This window comes from Protopterus annectens, chromosome 4.part1, assembly GCF_019279795.1.
Source record: "Protopterus annectens isolate FY-2018-M chromosome 4.part1, PAN1.0, whole genome shotgun sequence".
NCBI classification, from domain to species: domain Eukaryota; kingdom Metazoa; phylum Chordata; order Ceratodontiformes; family Protopteridae; genus Protopterus; species Protopterus annectens.
The window spans coordinates 698,452,884-698,476,171 of record NC_056734.1 but is presented as its reverse complement, the minus strand read 5'-3'; the positions used below and the strand labels follow the sequence as shown (position 1 = coordinate 698,476,171).

The following is a 23,288-nucleotide window of genomic DNA, read 5'->3' as shown; positions in this document are numbered from 1 at the left end:
AGATCAGTCACGTTTGCAGGACGTCTCTTCTTTGGTGGTTAAGTTCACCGGAGATATCAGAAGGACGCCCCTTCGCGTCATCTCCAGTCCAAGCCAGAGTGACCACGGATGCCTCCCAACTCGGATGGGGGGGACACTGTTTGGGAAGGGCAGTTCAAGGCATGTGGTCCCAGTCAGAGACCAAGTTGCACATAAATGTTCTATAGATGAGGGCAGTGCTTTTAGCGTTGGAAGCCTTTCACACTGTTCTTCCTCTCAGATTGATTGCAATTCAGTCAGACAACTTGTCGGTTGTCTGGTATATCAACAAGCAGGGGGGAAGCAGATCTTACCCCCTATGTCGCAAGGCCATGAGAGTGTGGGAATGGGTGACCTCCACCGGTCGGTTTCTGATAGCAATGCACATCCCAGGGTGCTCCAACATTTTAGTGGACAGATTGAGTCAGGCTATTCTGATGCCGTATGAGTGGTCTCTGAAACTAGTCAGTAGCGGAGGAGATCTTCCTTGAATGGGGTTAGCCTTGCTGCGATCTCTTCGCATCTCCTTCCAGCGTGAAGTGCAGCGAGTTCTTTGCTCTGATTCCCTCACCAGGGGAAGTCCCCAGAGATGTTCTAGTCCATGCTTGACCTCCCCCGGGCTTCTTTATGCTTATCCACCATTGCCACTTATTCCGAAGTTTCTTCAGAAAGCTTGCCGACTGTGGTGCAAAGTGATCCTCATTGTCCCGTTCTGGCCTCACCAGGTTTGGTTCCCATTCCTTTGGTCTCATCTCTTAGCTCCCCCGTGGGTTCTGGATCCCTGCCCGGATCTAATCTCCCATCTGTCAGGGGCCTTTCCGCCCGATCTGGGCAGCCTCAGGTTGACAGCCTAGTTGCTCCAGTTCCGTTGATTGCCAGGACTCCCAGTTTTTCATCCCCGGTAAAATCCATTCTGGTGGCTTCTCTTAAAGACTCCACTAGGAAACTTTATTGCAGTAAATGGAAGTGCTTTTCCATTTGGGCCTCACAGAGAAAACTAGATCCCTTTACAGCACCTGTTCCAGCAGTGTTGGATTTCCTGTCTGGCATTTTTCAGCAAGGAGCTAGTTCCTCCTCAGTAAAAGAACAATTGGCAGCCATTTCCAGTTTTCACATTGGTGAAGACAAAATTGCCTTAGCCTCCACTAGGCTGTGTAAGGCTTTTCTTAAAGGTACTTTTTTGTTATGTCCACCTGTCAAGGATTCATTGACTCCTTGGGACCTTACCTTTGTTTTGCAGGCGTTGGTGACTCCTCTGTTCGAACCTGAAGCTTCGGTGGACTTGAAAATTTTTTCCTGGAAGACGGCTTTCCTAGTCACCATTACATCTGCTAGGAGGGTTCTGAGCTTCAAGCTCTGTCTGCCTTGCCTCCGTATTTGGTCTTCCATAAGGATAGAGTCTCCCTATGTACTAACCCTTCCTTCTTACCCAAAGTGGCATCTGAAGCAAACATAAACCAGTCCATTAATCTGCCCATTTTCTTCCCTAACTTCCAAAATAAAGGTGAATACAAACTTCATTTGTTAGATGTTCATAGACAGCTTTGGTTTTATTTTCGTAGAACAAAGTCTTTCCGCAAGACTGACCAATTGTTTGTTTCCTTTTCCAAAGCATTTATGGGAAAAACTATTTCTAAAGTTTCTTTGGCCAGATGGATCACTCTTTGTATTTCACATGCCTACAAAGCAAAAGGTTTATCTCCTCCTGGTATTGTTAAGGCTCACTCTACCAGGTCCATGGCGATGTCTGCTGCCTTTTGGTCTGGGTTGCCTTTGGATGACATTTGTGCAGCAACGACCTGGGCCAATTCACATACCTTCATTTCCCATTACAAATTAGATCTGATTTCTAGGGGTAGAGCATCCTTTGGCTCTGCGGTGCTCAGGAATATCCTTCCATAAGGGCCTCCCAGGATTGGAGTAGCTGGGGACTCTGTTCCACAGGTTTCAGATAAGATGAAGTTAACTACTTCAGATAAAGAAGTTATGTACTCACCATAACGTTCCATCTAGTTATACTTAATGTTTCTGAAACATTCCCTCCCTCCATCCCCTGGACCTTGTCCTGTCTTTTCAGGTTTTGTATATTGGGCTGAGTTGCTTATATTTTTAGTTGCAGCAAACTCGATCTGAGGGAAGATAGGAGATGGTAGGGCATTATGGGTAAGAGGAGGAGCTCAGAGCTTGGAGCAGATGCTAGAAAAAAAGTTGCCATCTCGGATCCGATACGGATCCGTATACCCACAGGTTGCAGAAAAATTAAGTATAACTACTCATATGGAACGTTATGGTGAGTACATAACTTCTTTTTTTAAAATACCTTCGATTTTTCATATTTTTATGGAAAGCACTGAGTTCATATAATATTAGACTGGTGTTAGAGTAATCCCACAAATGCTGCTTATTGATACTGCCTAATTTGCCCTAAGTATTTAGCTGATATGCAGATCACATCATTTGGAACTGACCAAAGTGCAGAGATAAGGCTGTACACATTATAAAAGTGCATATAATTTTTATGGATACTTCACTGTTGCGTCTGGTATTATTGGACTGCTAAGGTCAAAATGCAGTTGTAACAAGTTTCACTATTGTGCATTTGAGTTTTAATGCAGTTGGAGTGGTCAGCATTTTGAGCTGTTTGTTTTTCCTCTGGAATTGTATGGTCTGGATGAAGGCAGTGGGTAATCTGTTATGTGTTATGTGTTTATAGTTTGTGAGCTGAAGATACAATTTGTTTGTATTTCAGCAACAGAGTGTTGCATATAGAGAGCAAGAACATTTTTTGTTATTTTCTATCCTTTCTCTGCTTGTGCCACTGTGGAGTTAGTGGGTCTGCAGAGAGACATGTCTTTTTGTTTTGTTTCATCGTATGTTATATGTTTAGATGATGTGGAACAGTGTTACATTAGCTGGTGATTCCATTTTCACAGTAGGGTTTATGTTCCCTCTAGTGTATACTAACAGTAAATGATAAATATATATGATCCTGATATGCATAGATTTACTGAACATATAAAGAAAAATGGGTACTTTTGCATGATTGCATGGGGATGTTATGTAGTCCAAGTTGCAGTCAGATATGATAGGTGGCCTTTAGATGTGCAAGCACCATTATTCCAGTGTAAAATGTTTGTTTTTAAAATTCAGCATAAGTAATTGAGCCTGTTTAATATATATTATAAACTGTTTTCAGTAATACTTTTGTGCAACACTTTATAAGTGAAGTAATGCTATAGACACATGGTACCACCCTGAATGATCCATTTTTCCCAGCAGTCTTTCTTTTCAGCATTCTGATTTACTTCAATTAACTGTAACTGTGAATTAAACTCAGAATGTAATTTACTTTAGTGCTGTTTATAAATTGTTATTAAAAAGAAGACTTGCCTCCTCAATAAGAAGTAGATGCTATTGTTAGAGCAGTACAGCCAAACATGAGTGCTTTCTTTGCTGATTTGATGTCTTGAAATGTGGCTGTTAATTGAAGTTGCTCCTCTGCTTTGCTGCTGTCAGATTATTTAGCACCATAACAACTAAGTTTAGGCTGAAGCTTATAGCCACACTGTAAGGTTTTTTTCTGCTGAAACCATAGATAACTTTGAAAAGTAAAACAACCTTCCATCCCCAAACTTCTCTCTTACACTGATGCATTCATATCTAGAATGGCTGCCAGGTCTGTGCTACAGAGGTATAAAGCCCTGACTGTGACCTAGATGGCACAGGATCAGGTAGTGACCTATGTGCTGCTGACGGAGTGTGGAAGCCCCCTCTCCCATTTGAGAGGATTAGAGTAGCAGTTTGCTTCATTACTCTGTTAAGAAGTAGAGGTATGGGGGCATGATAGTCACAAAGATGATGTTGTGCTCACCTGCTAAGCTGCTCAGTGATGTACTCTAACATCATTTGGACGGCGCAGTGGTGCAGAGGTAGCATTGTCGCCTCACAGCAAGATGTTCTCTGGTTCGATTCTCTGCTGGAGTGCCTTCTGTACAGAGTCTGTATGTCTTCTCTGCGTTCATGTGGCTTTCCTCCAGGTGCTCTGGTTTCCTCCCACGTTTCAAAGATGTATTTGGAGCATTTCTCTCTGGGCCTCTGCAGAAAATTGTCTACGTTCCAAGTCAGGCTTTCCCGGTTAACAAATGCAAAATAATAAATAAATAAATTAATTAATTAATTAAAATTTGCGGCTGCATGAAGTCTGCATAATTTTATGGGACTGCCGTGGTAAAAGGGAGGTGCATGTTGCCACAGGGAACATGTACCCATCATGGTGTAGTGGATGACAGTTCCTCCGCTCTGCCATTACCCTGGCATCTAAAGAGGTACAGAGAAGAGCAAACTGGTACACAAAAGTAAGAGGTTATATGGCCGGCAGTCACAGGGTGGGCAAAAACTGACAAAGAAAATGTTGGAGAGTGGCAGTTGGTGTTGTACAGAGAGTTCTCTCCTGCTTTCTTCTTTTTTTTATTTTTTTATTTTTTTATTTTTATCTGTGTTAACTCAGTAGGTTCACTGGTTGGAAGTCCCTTTCCAGGCATCAGCAAGGCCATGAGGCAACATAAAGTAGTAATTACAAAAAAGCATGCAAGGCATTATAAGGCTGAAATCCCAAGCAAGTAATAATGCAAAGCAAAATGTAATATAAAAAAAAATGTGTACAGGTTTGCAGTTTAGACATGTAATACCTATGTAAATGCCAACAACATTTATATAATATGAAATGAACACATTGCAAGACAGATGTGGTATGTAATAAGTCAAGGAGAATATTTACAGTCATTTGTTAGTAATAGAGGTGGCAATGGGAATGATAGGGGTATAATACAATAGATGTAGCGGAGGAGTTAAGATGGATGTAATATTGATGAAGTAGGTCAGGTGATGGAGCAGGGAAAAGAAAAATCAAGTGATACATGTGTGTCAGGTGGTAAAGAGGAGGGGGAGAGAGAGATTTGAAATGGTGAAGAAGTAAAGAGAAGTGAGGTAAGCATGGAAAGGGAGGTAATGCACTACGTGGGTGGAATGTATATTGTGAGTGAAATATTGCCCCCCCCCCGCCACAACAATTAGGAGGCTTATGTGTTTGTTTTTGTTTTGTTTTGTTTTTTAATGACTGATGTTCTTGATAGAAGTGAATGATCTGAGATGGTCTGGAATTTGATTTCAGTACTATGTGGATAATTTATTCATAGGATCATAGCAAGTTACTAAGCTACTGGCCTTGAGGCCTTTATAAGCCTAGCCAATAAATTATCCCATTTTCCCACAAGTCAGCACCCAATGCCCCTGTCCAGCAGGAACACAGGTGGAATGCCAGGGCTGTATTTTCTCTGTCCCATCCAATCATGCAGCTTCCTCTTATAGAGAGATAATGAAGTACAATGCTTGACGTGGAGAGTGAGTCTGTTCCACAGATGGAGGTGTATCTGGGACACAAATCTGTCCTGCCAGCAAGTCCTATTGATGTCGCAGACCAAGTTGAGGTTTTGCATGCGGATCATACGAGTGGAGTTTGCTTCCAGATATGCAGCAGTTTTATCAAGGTAGGGTCAGATTGCTCTGTATGTCCGACATAGATCACCTCTGAGGAGTCTGTATGAGATGGAGTAGAAGGACAAGGCTTTTACAGGGGCGGCCCGTGCTATTGGACTGCCGGACTGCAGCCCCCTCCGAACAAAAAAAAAAAGTTTTCGATCTTGGCGCATGCACAGTAGTCCCCGACTACTGCAAGGCCTATGCGCATGCTCCAGGCAGTCCGCAGTCCCCATAAAGAAAACACATGGAGACGCTGTGCCTGCTTAAAGTGCACAGACTCGCTGGAAGGATGTATCGAGGCCAGACTGCAACAGCAGCAGTCAGGAACAGGTTCGAGGTTTTTGATTACATTCTCATGGTGGCTGGGATATCTTGCCGGCAGGATGTACGTTAGCTGGATATTATGGAGAATGGACAGGTAAGTGTATGGTGCCTTTTACTTTTACAATGTATGCTTTTTGTGTGTATGGAACTTGTTTTATACTGTTTGTGTGTGTATGGTGCTTGCTGCTTCTAGTGTGTGTGTGTGTGTGTGTGTGTGTGTGTGTGTGTGTGAGAAAATGCCCCAGGTGCTCATGGTGGTGTGGTAGGGAATACCTCAGGCTTGAACCCTGTACCCTGTATGCAGGTGTTAAAGACTTGAGTTCCCTACCCACCACCATTTGTAAAAAATTAGATTTTTTGCCTCATATTTGATCTGATCTGTTCCTCATAATATCTGTGGTTTGTAAATGTTGCAATGCTTGATATTTGATGGATTGTTGCCTCACAGCTGCAGGTTCTCAGGTTTGATTCTTGGGGGTTTCCTTCTTTTGTGGGTCTGTTATTTTCTCCCTGTGTTTGTATGGGTTTGCTTTTATTTGATGGTGCACTGCATAGCATTGTTGCCTCACACACAGGTGTTTCAGGTTTGATTCTTGGCTGGGGTTTTTCTTTTGTGGGTCCATTATCTTCTCCCTGTGTTTGTGTGGGTTTGCTTTTGTGTCCTCCCATGTTACAAAGACATGTCTGCATTATTTCTTCCTGGGCCTCTGCTGAAAATTGTTTTTTGTTCCAAGTCAGACTGTCCTGATTAACAAATGTTAAATAAAATTGACAGGCATTTGAATTTCAGACTTCAGGTTTCTGAATGTTTAATTCCTTGCATATTTGATGGTGCAGTGGTAGTATTGTTGCCTCACAGCTATAGGTTTTCTGGTTTGATTCTTGGTTGGGGTGGCTTCTGTGTGGAGTCTGCATCTCCTCCCTGTGTTTGTGTGGATTTGCTCTGGTGCCCTGCCATTTGCAGTATTAATCCCTCTGCTGGAAATTGTTTTTGTTCTGTCCGCAGTAAAATTGACAGGCATTTGAATTTCAGACTTCAGGTTTCTGAATGTTTAATTCCTTGCATATTTGATGGTGCAGTGGTAGTATTGTTGCCTCACAGCTATAGGTTTTCTGGTTTGATTCTTGGTTGGGGTGGAGTCTGCATCTCCTCCCTGTGTTTGTGTTGATTTGCTCTGGTGCCCTGCCATTTTACAAAGACGTGTCTGCAGTATTAAACCCTGTGTCTCTGCTGAAAATTGTTTTTGTTTTGTCCGCAGTAAAATTGACAGGCATTTGAATTTCAGACTTCAGGTTTCTGAATGTTTAATTCCTTGCATATTTGATGGTGCAGTGGTAGTATTGTTGCCTCACAGCTATAGGTTTTCTGGTTTGATTCTTGGTTGGGGTGGCTTCTGTGTGTTTGTGTGGATTTGCTCTGGTGCCCTGCCATTTTACAAAGACGTGTCTGCAGTATTAATCCCTGCGTCTCTGCTGGAAATTGTTTTTGTTCTGTCCGCAGTAAAATTGACAGGCATTTGAATTTCAGACTTCAGGTTTCTGAATGTTTAATTTCTTGCATATTTGATGGTGCAGTGGTAGTATTGTTGCCTCACAGCTATAGGTTTTGTGGTTTGATTCTTGGTTGGGGTGGCTTCTGTGTGAGTCTGCATCTCCTCCCTGTGTTTGTGTGGATTTGCTCTGGTGCCCTGCCATTTGTATTAATCCCTCTGCTGAAAATTGTTTTTGTTCTGTACGCAGTAAAATTGACAGGCATTTGAAATTCAGACTTCAGGTTTTGAATGTTTAATTCCTTGCATATTTGATGGTGTTTGTGTGGATTTGCTCTGGTGCCCTGTCATTTTACAAAGGCGTGTCTGCAGTATTAATCCCTCTGCTGAAAATTGTTTTGTTCTGTCAGATTTGAATTTCAAACTTCAGCAATTTTCTAAGTTTATAAGATGAATATTTTAAATTTGTCCCTATTTTGGGACTGTATTCCCCATATTGGCTTCTCCCCAGGTTTTGTGCTAAGGTTGACAGCTATGGCAAGAACTGAATTCACTGAATATGTTTGAGGCATTTAAGTTTCTTCTTCTCTTTTACAAAGCAGCTAGCTGATGTGGAATAGTATGTTACTCTGACTGTTTTTTTTTTGCTCAGGGTGGTGCAAAAAAAATGGTGGCAACACAACATTTTATTCTAGCAACTTTCCAAGATTAATGTTTAATGTGTCCCTGGTTTTTGGGCTTTTGCCCCCCCCACATTTTTTTTTTTCAGTTTTCTTTGAGCTGCGAAGTTCAGATGAATAGAAGTTTAGTGCTTTGCCTAGTTAATACTATAGCACAACAGGTTGTGTTTGCTTTTTTTGATGCAGGCTGCTGGGGGTGTTCTCACCAGGGGTGTATATGCTGCCGTACTGAGAATGTTCTCCTTGGTGAAGATACTAATAATGTAATATAGGCAATTTATTCTGAGGGGCAACAGACACTTTATTTTCGATGAAACCATGAAATATAAAGGTGATTGCTACAGCAACCGCTTCATTAGTTACAGATTTCTTTAATGTGGAATTATTTAGATGTCTTACTTCAGAGATTGTGCATATTTACTGATAATGGACTGTAGAATTGTGCATATTTACTGATAAAGGTGGACTGTAGATAATGGTGGACTGTAGAATTGTGCATATTTACTAATAATGGTGGACTGTGGAATTGTTCATATTTACTAATAATGGTGGACTGTAGAATTGTGTATATTTACTAATAATTGATAAATGTTCTCAACTGGGCAGTTTGCCATTATGGGTGCATATGGTTTGTTTCATTGCTTACTGGAAAAATGTTTAAAACAAATTTAAAACACCCTCTAACAAGTGTACTGTATTGTACAAGGAATATAATTTAGTACAATGAGGAAGGTGTATCAAAGAGCACATGTATGTTTCATATGCAAGGGGCCTATGATTTGAAAACAGCCCAAAATTAATCTTTATCTGCCACTGGCAAAATGTATTTTCTTTGAATGTGGGTTTCAATGAATGTGAGTTTCAAGGGCAGAGAAGTTTTAATGCTAAGTTTTCATTGTGTGACTGCATTGCTTTGTTTAACAGATGACTTAGTGTTTGTGCTGTAAAATGCAAAATAAAACTTTCAAATGAAGTCCAACTCATCATAGAAGTAAAGCAGTATGCACATTAGTGTTTATGGTAAATGGGGAAATAGCCAAGTAATGGTTCATTGGAATGGCTGCAGAGGCTCCATTCAACCATTATTTTGTCAGGGGGGAAGGGCAGCAAACTCAGACAGGCCCAGCTGAACTATACCTCCCAACTGTCCAGATTTTCAAAGAATTAATAGATTTTTGCTTCTTATTTTTGGTTTGTTCTTCATAAAATTTGTAGTTTTCTGGCAAATCATTTAGGAATTAAGTCACTAAATAATAAGTTTCAGACTTCATAACCTTCAGAAAATGCATGTTAAAGTAAGAGCTGTTCTATCAACTGTCTCAATTTATACAAGAGCAATTTTAGTACTGTTTATATGTGCCCCAATATATTTGGCCTTGTTCAGATTTACTGCATTAACAGGTTGAGAGGTACATGCAAATAAATTGCTTTATAGAATTAGGCATAGCCAACCTCTCAACTGTCCCCAATTTTTGGCTCAAAATGTTGCTCTTCCCCTAATAATCCCTCAAATAGCAATTTTGGAAGAAAACATGGAGGGTTTACAATTAAGAAATAACTGTAATAATCAAAGTTATAGATTACTTGAAATGCATGTAGATTATTTTATTTTGTCAGCTGCTCAAGGTAGCAGTACTAATATTAAAGTGTCCCTTCTTTGACAGGTAGCAGCTGTATTGTGTGTCTATTTTATATTTTGCATCACATTTTTGGTCCATTTTCATAAAGTTGTGTTTTGGCAAGTTAGTGACAAATCACTAAAGACTGAAGTTAGAAAATGACAGACATTTGAGTTTCAGATTTTATACCCTTCAGAAAATTCATACTAATGCAAGACCTATTCTATTATCTTTCTAAGTTTATTAGAGCAATATTTAAAAATTGTCCTTATTTTTGGGCCTTTGTCCCACTTCTGTGTATGGCTTTGTCCAGATTTCTTGCTCTTGAGGTTGAGAGGTATGACAAATGTGTTGGGGCCATCACAGTCAGCCAGAGAGATTTCAAATTGTGACATGCTTGTTGCACCCCACTCCCCCATGTAGTGACTCTGGATGTGCCCAAGCAAGGCAAGGAGTAGTTGTATCTACCTTGGATGGGGAGGACACACTGCATAAGTACTACAGTGGCTTTTCATCTGTCCTTGATTTTGCAGAATGGTCTGGTTTCTGTCATATTTTTGTACTGTTGATTTATGCTTATTACTCAGATTTATGCTTATTACTCAAAGTGCCTGTTGCTCTGTGTTTAAGTAGCAATGCTTTAATGACCATAAGGTAAGCTTGTCTGAGATCGTAAGATGCAAGTAAGCTTTAATAAGCATACTGTTAAAGAACTGCCAACATTGAAAGCCTTTCTGTTGTTGCCATGCAGAGAATACTTGACTAGATAATGTATAAGCCTTGGGTATTAAAGGACAGGATTCCATTATTTTAAAAAGCTCATTACACTTGTTGGAGACTTCCAGTCATCTCTACAGACTTTACCCGTAAACTAAACAGAATGCCAATCATGTGTGGTCCAGAACCTGTACAGTAATCCTTTAAGCAATGTATCTTGAGCTTGTTTCTTGTTTGCTTTTCATTTTTTACTTTTATCATGTTTTCCCCATGAAACAAGTTGTCAGGCAGCAGGTCTTTTTGGATAAGAAACATTTTTACAAGTGGGGCATCACATAGATTTCTACTTTCAGCATGTTACTTGGTACTTTAATAAAGCTGAATATATTATAATTAGAACTGCAGTGCAAGGAGAAGTGGTTTGAGTTGAGTGCTTCTGGTTTTTCTTATACTTGATTTTGACTGGCATTCCAGTAATGTATTTAAAAAGTAATTTATTTTCATGCCTCTCAACCTTTTGTTTCCATCTAGATATTAAGTAAGCTGTCATGCAGCCAATGCATTGAAATATTTTTATTCTTCTACACTTATTTTTGTCTTGATTGGACTTTCATAATGATGGTTTGCCACCCAGGGCAGAGTATTTAATTAAAGTTAGTTTTTTGTGGTTTTGTGCATAGCTCCTCCCCTTTCTGGTTGACCACACCCCCTCCCCTTGACCCCACCCATTCAGCTGTCTCCTGCAGCCCCCCTGTGATTTGAAGTCACCAGCCGCCACTGGGCTTTTAGCCTATCCATGTAGGATAGATTTTTGAAGCCCTGGATTCTCCTGGTGGAGAACCTCTGTGGGCTCTCTAGTCGCTGCATCTGCTTTGCGAGGTGCATGCCGAAAGGAGCATTATACTCAATGATGGGCCTGATAAGGGAGGAATACAGGGAAGTTCTGACTTCCTTGTTCCTGGAAGAAATACCCTTACTAATGAGGTGAGCCATGTAGAAAGCTCTCTGTGCAATGGAGGCAACATGGTGGTTAAAAGTTAGATTGCTGTCAACATGGGTGCCCAGGTCCCCCTCACAACTGCTTGCATGCTTAGAACATTGTTGTTAATGTGATAATTTGTGGAGATGTGACTTTCCCCAAAGGCAATGATGATGATGCATTTTTTGGCGTTTATTTTGAAGCCGTGTTTGTGGCACTAGTCATTTGTCTGGGTGAGACCCTTTTGTAGTATATCTACATCACTAGGGGAGTTGATGGCTTTGCCCAGCTTGCAGTCATCTGCAAACTCTCAGAGAAGTATATCCTAAATACCATGGGCCCCAAGACTTATCTTTAGGGTATGCCACTCTTTATGGGTCTACTACTTGAGGTAGCTTCCTCTGTTTTGACTGAGTGAGTTCTATCAGTGAGTCTGTTAGCTACCCATCTGGTCACATACGGATTTACACCAAACTTGGATAGTTTATCAGTTATGCCTGAGAAGAGCTGTTTCAGTAGATGCCTTAGTGTATGGTGGTAGAGTAAGGAGGTTTTAATCTCTATTCCTTAAAGATTGTATATGGTTCCTAAAATATAGTGAATTCATGAGAGATGGACAATAGCAGTCATTAAGGAGTCTATATTAGAATGTTCCATAGGAAGGAAACTCTGCTAGAACCAGTTGTATAACCAGTTGTATTTATTATAAGTCATGGTGTTCATAGATAGAAGAGAGAGAGGCAGAGAGATGTACGAACCTTAATATGTCATTCTTTGTCCTCTATAATCTCTGCAAAGTTTAGTGAGAGTGTAATGCTAGCAGAGAGATATTCTAACCTGGGCAGTAGTGCATTTAATGGCAGTAGCTGTTATGGTTTCCAACATTAGTATGTGGGATATTTTGTGAATGACTCATAGTTAGATGAGTACTTTTTTGAGTTTGCCCTTCAATGTGAGGCTGAAAATGAAGACTCTGATCTAATGGCGGGCCTAGATATTTTTGTTTTGTAACGTATGGAGGTAGGTGTTGATCCAGGTCTGAGGTGTAACAGCTGTACAGAGAATAGTCTTCTGTTTGTCCCAAGTAGCAGGATTGTTGATGCTTACATTTCTTCTTTCTTATTTTTGACTAATAATTTTATTTTGTACACTTAATTTCAAACCCAATAGGTCTGTATTACTTTAATTCCATTTTAATATCCATACTTTTCCATTAATCTTTTCAATACATTCAAGATCCGTGTCACAGAACATAGCATGCTGTGACATAGTTAATCCTCTGTACATTCAAGAATGAAGTAGACACAGGTCACTTTTTAGCTGGTAGACATGAATCATATATTTCATCTTGCCATTTCATTTGCCTCTGGCTTCCTTGGATTAGATGCACTCTTGTTGCTTTATTGTTAAGTTGTATCTGCTAGTCCTGCTTGAGGAGAGAAGCTCTATATTATGAATTATGAGCTCATTCGGTTTTTGAGTAATGGAGCTCAGTCTGGAGTTCAATATAGTGCATGTTTGATGCGATATTGCAGTACTGCTGCTAACAGACTGCACATTTTGCCAAAATGTTGCTGTGGTAGGGAACTTTCTTTTAATTTTTATTTAAATTTATTTTCCATCTCAGCTGGTAAGAGACAACTTGACTACAAATAGTATTGTGAGATGAGGTAGACAAATGCAGCCTGTACGTATGGACAGTATGTAAGAGTATTTTCCTTTTAAAATGTTGTGATATTGACACAGCTGGAGATAGATGTATAAAATGATGTGCTTATTTGATGGCTATGGACCGCACTGACTTAGAACACATCTTGCTCTGAATTCTTGGTGATTCATAGGTTACCCCTTCCCAGGCGCATTGCTAACTCCTGATCCTTACCCTGGTTGTATAGTTTCAGTGAGAGTGATACATTTCGCTGCTGCTGCATAAGGTGATAATGAGAGACAGATGTTTGATAAAGAAGCAGGAAGAAGAGTAATGGATAAATAAAAATTCTGTTCTTTCACTGAAATAGTTATATATAACTAAAATTTAACAAAAGTACAGAAGAAAAAACAATGCAGCATTCAAGCCTTAATAGAGCATATATTGAGCTTGTTAAAACCGTTTCACGAAAGAAAGAAGGGAATTTAAGTTTAGCCATAGTTCACAGAGGTGTAGTTGCAGAGGAGAAAAGTGGGCAGGCTGTTATGGTAAGTGAGAACAAAAGCCAACAAGGATAGAAGAATAGCTATGATTTGTGTAGTCCACCTAAATGTTACAGCTGTCTCTGATGTATTGGGCATTGAATTGTGTACATCTGATATTTCTTTACATCAGAGCTGGATCCAGTACTAGGTAACATAAGCAGCTGCCTAAGACCCATGTTGGCTGGGAAGGGGGCTTCGCTTATAAAAACAAAATCACTTCTGTAAACACAAAACATCTCTAGAAGCCTTGTGAGTCATTGTAACTAAGACAAGACAGTCCCTGAAACCCTAGCAGTAGGGCAATGTCCTAATCCAGCCTCACTGAATGTTTCTATAGGTGATTTTTTTTAGTAGTAGCAGCACCCATCAAAGTTTGATTGACAGCAGAGAAGAGAGAGAAAAAGCATTCATTTATAATACTACTGCCAATGTCAGTGGGAGATTATAGAATTTACAGCAAGCAGAGAAATACAGCAGTTTATCAAGTGCAATGGATCCATTCTGCTGGAATGACTGCACAGAATAGTTTTATTTTTAACAGAGTGTGTGTGATGCCCCAGTTAAGGTCACTGCCTAATTAAGTGATTTTCCACTAAGTCCAATCCTGAACCTTAGCTATTGATAGGCAAGTGCCTTAGATCTCCACAGCAGCTGCCAGATCACCTTTAAGTGTATTATTTTTTTTTTCAGTCATTGAGGTTTAGTCTGATAATGCCACAGTACTATTGTTCATCTCTCATGAACTCACTGTGTTATCATAGTTGCATTGTTCATCGTCAGTGGTGCAGCAGGTAGCACACCTGCATTTTGTATAGAAGGCTGTGGGTTTTATTCCCACACCAGGTAGATCGATTGCTGATAATGCAGTGCAGTGGGGGGTGCACTCCTGAGTGTGCTGTCCTTTGGATGAGATGCCTAGTAACTATGAGCTTGTAGTTGGTTTTCTGGCCATTCCCTATTACTAGCACCTCACTGGCCCTCTTCAAGAGGAATCTTGATGAGTGGATGGAAAATAGAAAATTCACCCCAGGGATCACTGCAGTGGCTTTACTCAACAGAGGCACTGGAAACTAAGGTTGGGTGGCATGATGCACAATGAGCAAAGGGGAATACAAATATAAAAGAGAGTAAAATCTGCCATTGCAGACTAGTAAGCGGCATACAACCTCTCCCTGTGGTATATTCCTACACATATTTTTTCTTGGAGAAACCTTCCAGTCCTTGAACAAGGGTGCCTGTATGTTTATCTTATTTCCTTGGCAGTCTTTTGATAATTAGCTAGGTTAACAGAGTGCCTTGGATTCTCCCCTGCTACTTTAAACTCCAATTGATGGTTTCCCTCCCTTCTCTCACCCCCCAAGTGATTGCTCAGGTACAACACACCAAAGGTTTTAAAAACCCTGGATGTCATATTTGCTCTACTTTTGCAGCTGAAAGCCCTGCAGGTGTAGAATCTCTAGTAAGTGATAGTATTATTTATCTTTTTCTCAGTGTTGTCTTCCACACTGTAAACTCACTGTCCCTGCATAGAGTATTACAGTAGTTTCTCTCTAAGGTAGCTTTTCAGTTATTTTTTTTATTTTTGCTGGTATAGTTTATATTTGGATATTAGAAGCTTATGTTTTTGTTTTTGCTTGCTCCCATTTTCACTAAACCTGATTCAGAGTTCCTCTAAATGATATTGGTGAGGTAGAAATGCTCTGTTGCTTTTTTAAGTGCTGAATGATATGTATGGTAAACTGGTGAAACTGCTACATTGTTGCAATATTGTCTGGTAATAGTATAGTCCACCTAGTTACACTGACTGCTGCTACTGTATATTCTGTAAGTTAAACATACATTGAAAAGTACAGAATTATATTTATGATAAACCTGTGAAACTGCTACATTGTTGCCATATTGTCTGGTAATAATATATTCCAACTAGTTACACTGACTGCTACTGTATATTCTGTTTCTGTAGGTTAAACATACATTGTAAAGTGCAGAATTATATTTATGGTAAACTGGTGAAACTGCTACATAGTTGCAATATTGTCTGGTAATAGGATATTCTAACTAGTTATACTGATTGCTGCTGAATAAGACTGGTTGCAGAGTCTGAATGCATTTCTTGTGATGACTTCTAATAGGCTATGTTCATTTGCTCTGCTTTCTGTACAATATTTATGATGGTTGTGCTTATTTTGATGTCCTTATTTTATTGCTTTTAGTCTTACATTCTTTCCTTTTGTCTTCTTTGCAACTTTTAGAGACACTGATCACTTTGCCCCCCCCCCCCCCTCCCATTTGTGTGAGCAAGGAATCCTCTCACTCCAGCTAAAAGCAAATAAAACTCTAACCAGCAATCATCCAATAATAGACTGCTGCCCCAGGTTTAACTCCAGGAACCCTGTTGTTGCCACTTGTGTAGTGTAGGTGCCAGCTTTTGTGACTATTGTTATGCCTTATTAAAATCTGTTTCAGTCAGCTAGAGTGCATACCCCAGGAGCAACAGCTGCAAACCTTCTTCCTTTTAACCCACCCCTACCCCTTTCATCCGCTTCACTGTTGATAATTTGTTTTATGTTAAGGTATTGATTGTTTCTTACAGTTGCTGTGGGTGCAGCCTCACTCTGTTTGCCCTCGCTAAACTCGGGCTCACTTCACTCACCACCCACCCCCATATAATTTCCTTTATGCCTAAACACCTGTTTCCTCCTACCCAAACACTCCTCCCCTTCCTGTTCCTCACAAACACTCTAACCTACTTCCTGCTTCCAACATAGAATGCCTACCTCCTCCACCACCTCTCTATACACACTACCCTATAACTGTTATCTGTTACCTGTAATTAATTTTTTTAACTGCAGTAAATATGCATATCTGAATGTAGTACAAGTAAATTGACAATATAGCATTCCCATTCACCTTATCCATAGTCAAGAACATCATCACAGATAAAGTAGCAAGTATCCCCCCCACCCCCATATTTACTAACTCACTATCTCTGCTACCCTCTATAAACTAGAGGATACCAATTACCTGACCAATATTTCCTGGCCATACTGCTGCTCCCTAACACTTAAAATGATGGCTCTTGCACTGGCCATACTCTCCATCACTTTTCTGTAGCTGTATACCCAGCATTACCTGATGCTTATATAGCTTCTAAGTCCCTAACATCACTTCAACTTGTAGCTACAGACAACTCCCATTAGCAAGTCTTACACTCTCATCCACCTATCACTTCAAATCTCTTACCCCTCTTAACAAACTCCCACATACACCTAATACTGCACCTTTAATACAACACCAGTCTCACTCATTCATAGATAGTACCACTGCATGTAACACATTCTTTCTGAAGCTAGATAACATAGGTTGCACATATCCAACCCAACTACTAAAAACATCATTCTACCCATTAATAATCTTCACCTACTCCTACTTTCCATCCTGTCCTCCTACCACACTCAGCTTCATAACTACACCCCATCCTTTTAGCAAATTGATTCCACATCCAACACCACCAAACTAAAAACTTCCCTATATCGCCATGTGACCTTGCCTCCCCTCTACCCTTCTCTCACTCACTCATTAAACTGAAAATCAAAGCTAACCCCCTCTCTTCTCAAAGACAAACTAAAGTAATTCACAAATTGACCAAATTCTATCTACACTTACTCCATAAACTCACTTGCAGTGGTGATATACACCCCAATCCAGGACCCAAAACATCAATCAGCCCAAACTTATATCAGCTAAATCCCCTACAGCACAGACCTACCTCAGCTCTCCTCTTCTTAAACATTAATGTAAGAAATATACTTAACAAAATTCATGATCTTCATGCCCTACTAGCTCTATACAAAGCAGATACCACTGTGTTAACTGAAACATATCTCAAACCACAACATCACAATAATGAGATTACTGCCCCGGGTTACAACATTATCCAAAGAGACAGATCAGAGAAAAAGGGCGGAGGTGTGGCAATATTATTCCAAAATCATCTTACCTTAGAACAACTAGATTGCAATACCCATGAATTCAAAGATGTAGAACTAATCCTTGCCAAATTAATAATAAGTTCCAACAAACATATAATTATTGCAGGTGGCTATATACCACCAGGCAATAACATCACTGTAATGGAAAGCCTACTTAATTGGACCTCCAACTCCCTTCCACATGAAACCATACTATTAGGAGACTTCAATATTGACTGGCTTCACTGCTCCAGCCATTACCCCTCTGCCTTCATAAACCTCCACAGGTTTATCCAAACTATAACCACCCCCAGTCAAATGGACAAAACTTCCAAACGCCAGTCCATCTTAGACTGGATCCTGGTATCTGACCCCGCTCTTGCACAGCAATCTGGTTGTCTTCCAGATACCCTAAGTGACCATCATCCAACCTACCTAATTAGGAACAAATCCCAAACCATCAACCAACCTATCCTCAGAGTAGTTAGAAACAAAAAAAAACCTTTATAGCTACTGATCTCATCTGTACTCTAAAAAGCTGTAACTGGACCCGCCTAAAACATCTACCTCTAGATGATGCCGCTGAGTACTTTAACACAACCTTCATAAAAATCTTAAACCATCATGCACCCCTAGAACCATTAGAATAAAAACTAACTATGCCCCATGGCTAAGAAAAGATATTAAAACTATAGTGAAAGAAAGGGGCAAGACCCGGATTCAATATCAGAAAAACAAAACCACTACTTTGAGACAAAACTATGCAGAGCTCCGTAACAAAGCCAAAAAACAAATCAAACTAGACAAATCCAGCTACTATACAAGCATGCAAGAAAAATATGCTCACAATCCACAAAAATTCTGGGACACAATAAATGGTATACTGCATCCAGGAAAGTCCATGACTCCAACCCCTGTGCTTCCAAATAACCATGAAAACATTCCTACTCAGTTTAACAAATTCTTTACCGAAACAGTCCAGACCTTTGCCAGTGCCCAAAATAGTACTAGCAGCCCCACACCAATAACTACCCCCAACCCACCCCAATATACAAAACAATAGCCTCAGTTTTCACCTCCACTCTGTATCCACCAAATCAATATCTAAACTCCTTGGTAAACTTAAACCAACCACTCTAGCAGCTAATAAGCTGCCAGCAGACTTCCTTCAGATCTCAGCTGAAGCTATAGCCTGTCCTGTCTCTATTCTCATAAACAGATGTCTCTCAGAATGCAAAGTCCCCACCTCTTGGAAAACATCATATATAATTCCACGGCACAAACGAGGCAACTCCTTAGAGCTCACCAAGTATCGCCCAATAGCAATCCCATTACCTTTATCCAAAATATTAGAAGGAGTTGTTCATACTCAACTAACACAGTACCTCCAGAATAACAACCTACTCTCCATATTCCAGCATGGCTTTAGACCTTCCCATAGCACAACAACAGCACTACTATCATTCACAAACATAGTTAACCACCACAGAAACAAGGGTCTGTTTGTTTCTTCCATATTCTTAGACTCATCAAAAGCCTTTCACATGGTAAACCACAGTCTGCTTCTTGATACCCTAGCCACCCTAAATATAAGTCCCTCCAATATATCATGGTTCAACAGCTACTTACCTGCCTGTCAGCAAGCAGTCCTATAGCAGGACCAATTGTCTCCCCTGTTACAAGTAACCATAGGAGTCCCTCAAGGATCCATCCTTGGCCCTTTGCTGTTCTCTCTATTTACTAATCAGATCTCTTCATCCTCTCCCACTGCCTCAATAGTACAATATGCCGATGACACCACCCTCATATGTGCTGCCCCTACTCTTAATGAACTGCAAACCCTTACCCAAAATAATTCCACCCTAGCCTAAACTTGCTTCACTAACATCAAACTTCTTCTTAATCCCAAAAAAACAAACTAATTATTTTCAGCCCTGGCAGAGCTCCTTCCCTAAATAATAATTTCACCATTAACTCCATAGAAAACATTCAAATCAGTCCAACCACACACACTAAACTGCTAGCCGTAGAAATAGACAATAACCTGAGGTTCGATATCCACATAGCACAAACCATTAAGAAAGTTAATAAAAAACTTGGTCTCCTCTACAGGAACAAACCCACGACAAAATGCACCAAAGTAACTATCGCAAGGACTCATCTTCTATCCACCCTCCTCTATGCCTCTCCCATCTTGACCAATCTCCACCAAACTGATTTAAATAAAATGGAATCTTGCTACAACAAGATTACCAAGTTTGCTACTGAAGCCTCATATAGTTCCCACCACTGTCTATCCCTTAAGCAACTCAACTGGCTTGAGTTGTCTCATGTACTTCTACTGAATCAACTCTATAGCACACAAACTCTACTACCTTCCTGAGATAACCCCAGCATTTCAGCACTTAATTCAGCCCTATATTCCCTCTAGAGCCTTAAGATCTAGTAACCAGAACCTCATAACTGTCATCAAACATAAAAACGAAGCTGGTAAGTCCCTCTTTGTCAACACCATTGCTAAAACCTGGAACACACTACCAAGCCAAATAACTTCTACCCCCTCCTTTAGTCAATTCAAAAAACTCCTGAAAACCCACTGTCTAAGTAACTGGCTGTAGTCATGCCACTCACCAGGCTAATCCATACCAGGAGAATTGTCAGGGTGCAGCTATGTATAAACAGTTTCTCCACCTGAAAGCTTCCAAACCCATGTACATTTACCTTACAAAACTTATAACTGCAAAAGAAAAAAAATGTACCTCTGATTGTCTACTGTAAGAAGTGTTAATCACTAGCATGATGTCCTGTTGTGTGTATATATGCTATATGTGTGTTTGGTAATCACTAGCATGTTGTCCTGATGTATATATATGCCATATGTATGCATGTTCAACTTCTTTTTACTCTCATGTAATGTATTGTAATGTGGAGCTTTTCTCCCCGGGCCTCCTCTGAAAATGGACATGTGTCCAGTCGGACTTTCCAGGTAAACAAATGTAAAAAAAAAATAAATAAATAAAATGAAAATCCTATGGGCTAGGCTTGTAAAGGCTCCAGGGCCATTAGCCTAGCACACACCTGTAAACCTATACCATTTTTGTAATGTAACATAGGCAATTTATTCTTCAAGGGCAGCAGGTTTTGCATTTGTAGACGAAGGACTGAAATGCAAAGTTGTTTGCCAGCAGTAACCTCTGCATTAGTAATAGTTCTCTTTAATGTGGAATTATTCAGATGTCTTTTACTTCTGCAGAGATTGTTCATATTGACTGATATTGGTGGAATATAACAACAGTTTGAGTGGATTGTTAACTTTGAAATGTTCTGAAATGGGTAGTTTTGTCATTATTGGCTTAGATATTTTGTTTCACTGCTTAGTGGAAAAAATGTTCAAAACTACAAATTTAAAATGCACTCTAACAAATGTTACTGTATTAAACAAGAAATATAATTTATTACAATCAGGAAGCTGAATCAAAGAATACATACATTTATGGATGGTCCTAAAAATGTGTGCAAGGGTCCTATGGTTTCAAATCAGCTCAAGGTACACTTAATTCGCCACTGGCCAGATTCATCTCTTACAAATGTAGGTTTCAATGGATATGAGTTTCAAGGGCAGAGAAGTTTACTGTTGCTAATGCTAAGTCTGTTTTAATTATGAGATTTTATTGCTTTATTTAGCAAATGGCTATCAACAATTATGCTGTAAAATCTGAAATAAAAGTTTTAAATTAAATCTAAATTTCTGTAGTATTGGAGAAGCACAGAAGAAAATAGTATCACACTGACAGGTCTGAGCAGGGTTTATGTTACGTGGGGAGAGAGCCATGTAATATGGCTGCAGGGGGCCTGATCTAATACCCTGCCTTAGGTGCATTTGACCATGATCCAGCCCTGCTTTACACAGTGCTGAAGTACATTCATATTGGTATGGCTATGGTGTATAAGCTTTTTGTATCGTAGGGTAAACTTCACAATTTTATATGGACCTCTAGGAGCCGATTACTTTTTAGATAGAGTCTTTTGTTATAACAAGACAGTATAACAATCCAAATTCATATCAGTTATGTTAATGTTTTGTGTTTATGTTCGTATTGTTTATTCTATTAATGCACAACTCTCCTTGCACCCCATGTTATTACCTTTTATGAAAATAGGGGTTATCAAATTTCACAGTTAATACCATTAAGTAAGGTAGCATTTTTCAGATGTATCTACACACATGCATTGCAGCTATGTTGTCAGTCATGGAAAAGAAAGTTAAAGGTAAAAATAACATATTTACTGTTAAATTGCACTGTGTTGTGTTGTTACAGGAAGTACATTTGAAAAAAAATTCTAAGATTAACAGCTGTCACCTATAGAGCATTAAAGTAATTTATTTTACCTTTAAATGTAAATATGATATGGTGAATAGAGTTGTTCCTAATAATTTTAGGAATAATCCTTAGCTCTCATTGAAACTTTTTTATCTTAACTATGTTTATATTAATTGATATTTAAACTCATATTTATGGCTTGTGTTATTTATCTGTAATCTGATCTTAGGCTTTTTGCATATACTGTAAATAGTTTATCTGTCATTCCATTTATCTGTAATTTGTACTGTTATATTTGATTAATGTAATGTATTTAAAAGTGCAGCAAATCCTGTAACATTTTTCTCAAAAAGTAATAAATTTTGAGTAAAAAATAAGTAAATAAATCACAGTAAAAACAGCATATACTATGAGTAACCAGTTTGCATTTTTTTTATTTATTTTGTGGATGTAGCAAACAGGCTTAAGCTGTGTATTTTAACAGTCTTTTCATCTTATTATTTATTTATTTTTTATCCAGCCATGGATAAGGCTAACGTCTGTGTAGTGGAACCCATCATGTCTGTGGAAGTAGTTGCACCTGTTGAGTTCCAAGGTGTAGTAATTGCTGGAATTAACCGTCGTCATGGTGTTATCACTGGCCAAGATGGAGCTGAAGGATACTTCATTCTGTATGCAGATGTAAGTAGTCCTCAAATACATAAATTATGTTAAATTTTAATTAAAAACTCAAAACAAATATAAACAATGCTAGTGGTGGTTAGTCGTGGAAATGAGGTATTGGCACACACTGTGGAGTATCAGTGACTGCCTTTACTCTTCAAAAATGAACATAGAAGCTCATAATTCTCTTAAACAATTTTACTGATTTGACTTGCACTGAGTATTCTGTGTAGCCTGTTAAAAGTAGGATGCATTTCTTCTATATTTTATAGCTTGTAGCACATTTGCTGTATGTTCAGTACCTTTGTTATGATGAGTAGTGGGATAAACTGTTAGAATTTTAATAGTTAGTGAGACATGTATACTACACACTGAGAATATTTCATTGGGATTTACTGATAAATTTGCACAGCATACTTTTCCAATACTGAAGTGACAGACTTAAAACAAAAAATTACCACTGTGACATAAAACCTATTTAACACTATGTATAACTTAATAAAATAAAACTGATAAATATCCTATTTTTTTATTTAAATTATAGCATATCTTATTGAACAAAGCAAGACAAAATAATTAAAAAAAAAATTATGCTGTTGTACATTGTAATGCTTGGTAACCTGTAGGTAACTATTTTTTAACTTAGTACCAAATGCAGTGTAAAATGCAATAAACATTTTCAGTATTAATAGTAATAAATAGTAATATCAGTAATAAATACTATCCTGAGAGGCAATTATGAGTTGTCCAATTTGAGAGATTGCTCTGGAGGTT

At 39.2% G+C, this 23,288-nt stretch overlaps 1 protein-coding gene across 1 annotated transcript in view; it reads left to right on the top strand.

Annotated features, from left to right (window-relative positions):
- Positions 1 to 23,288, top strand: part of GFM1 (G elongation factor mitochondrial 1) — a 1,399,365-nt gene that overhangs the window by 1,327,374 nt on the left and 48,703 nt on the right. Inside the window, 1 exon segment of the mRNA XM_044070477.1 lies at positions 22,372 to 22,532. Within this exon segment, the coding sequence (XP_043926412.1) occupies positions 22,372 to 22,532 (161 nt within the window).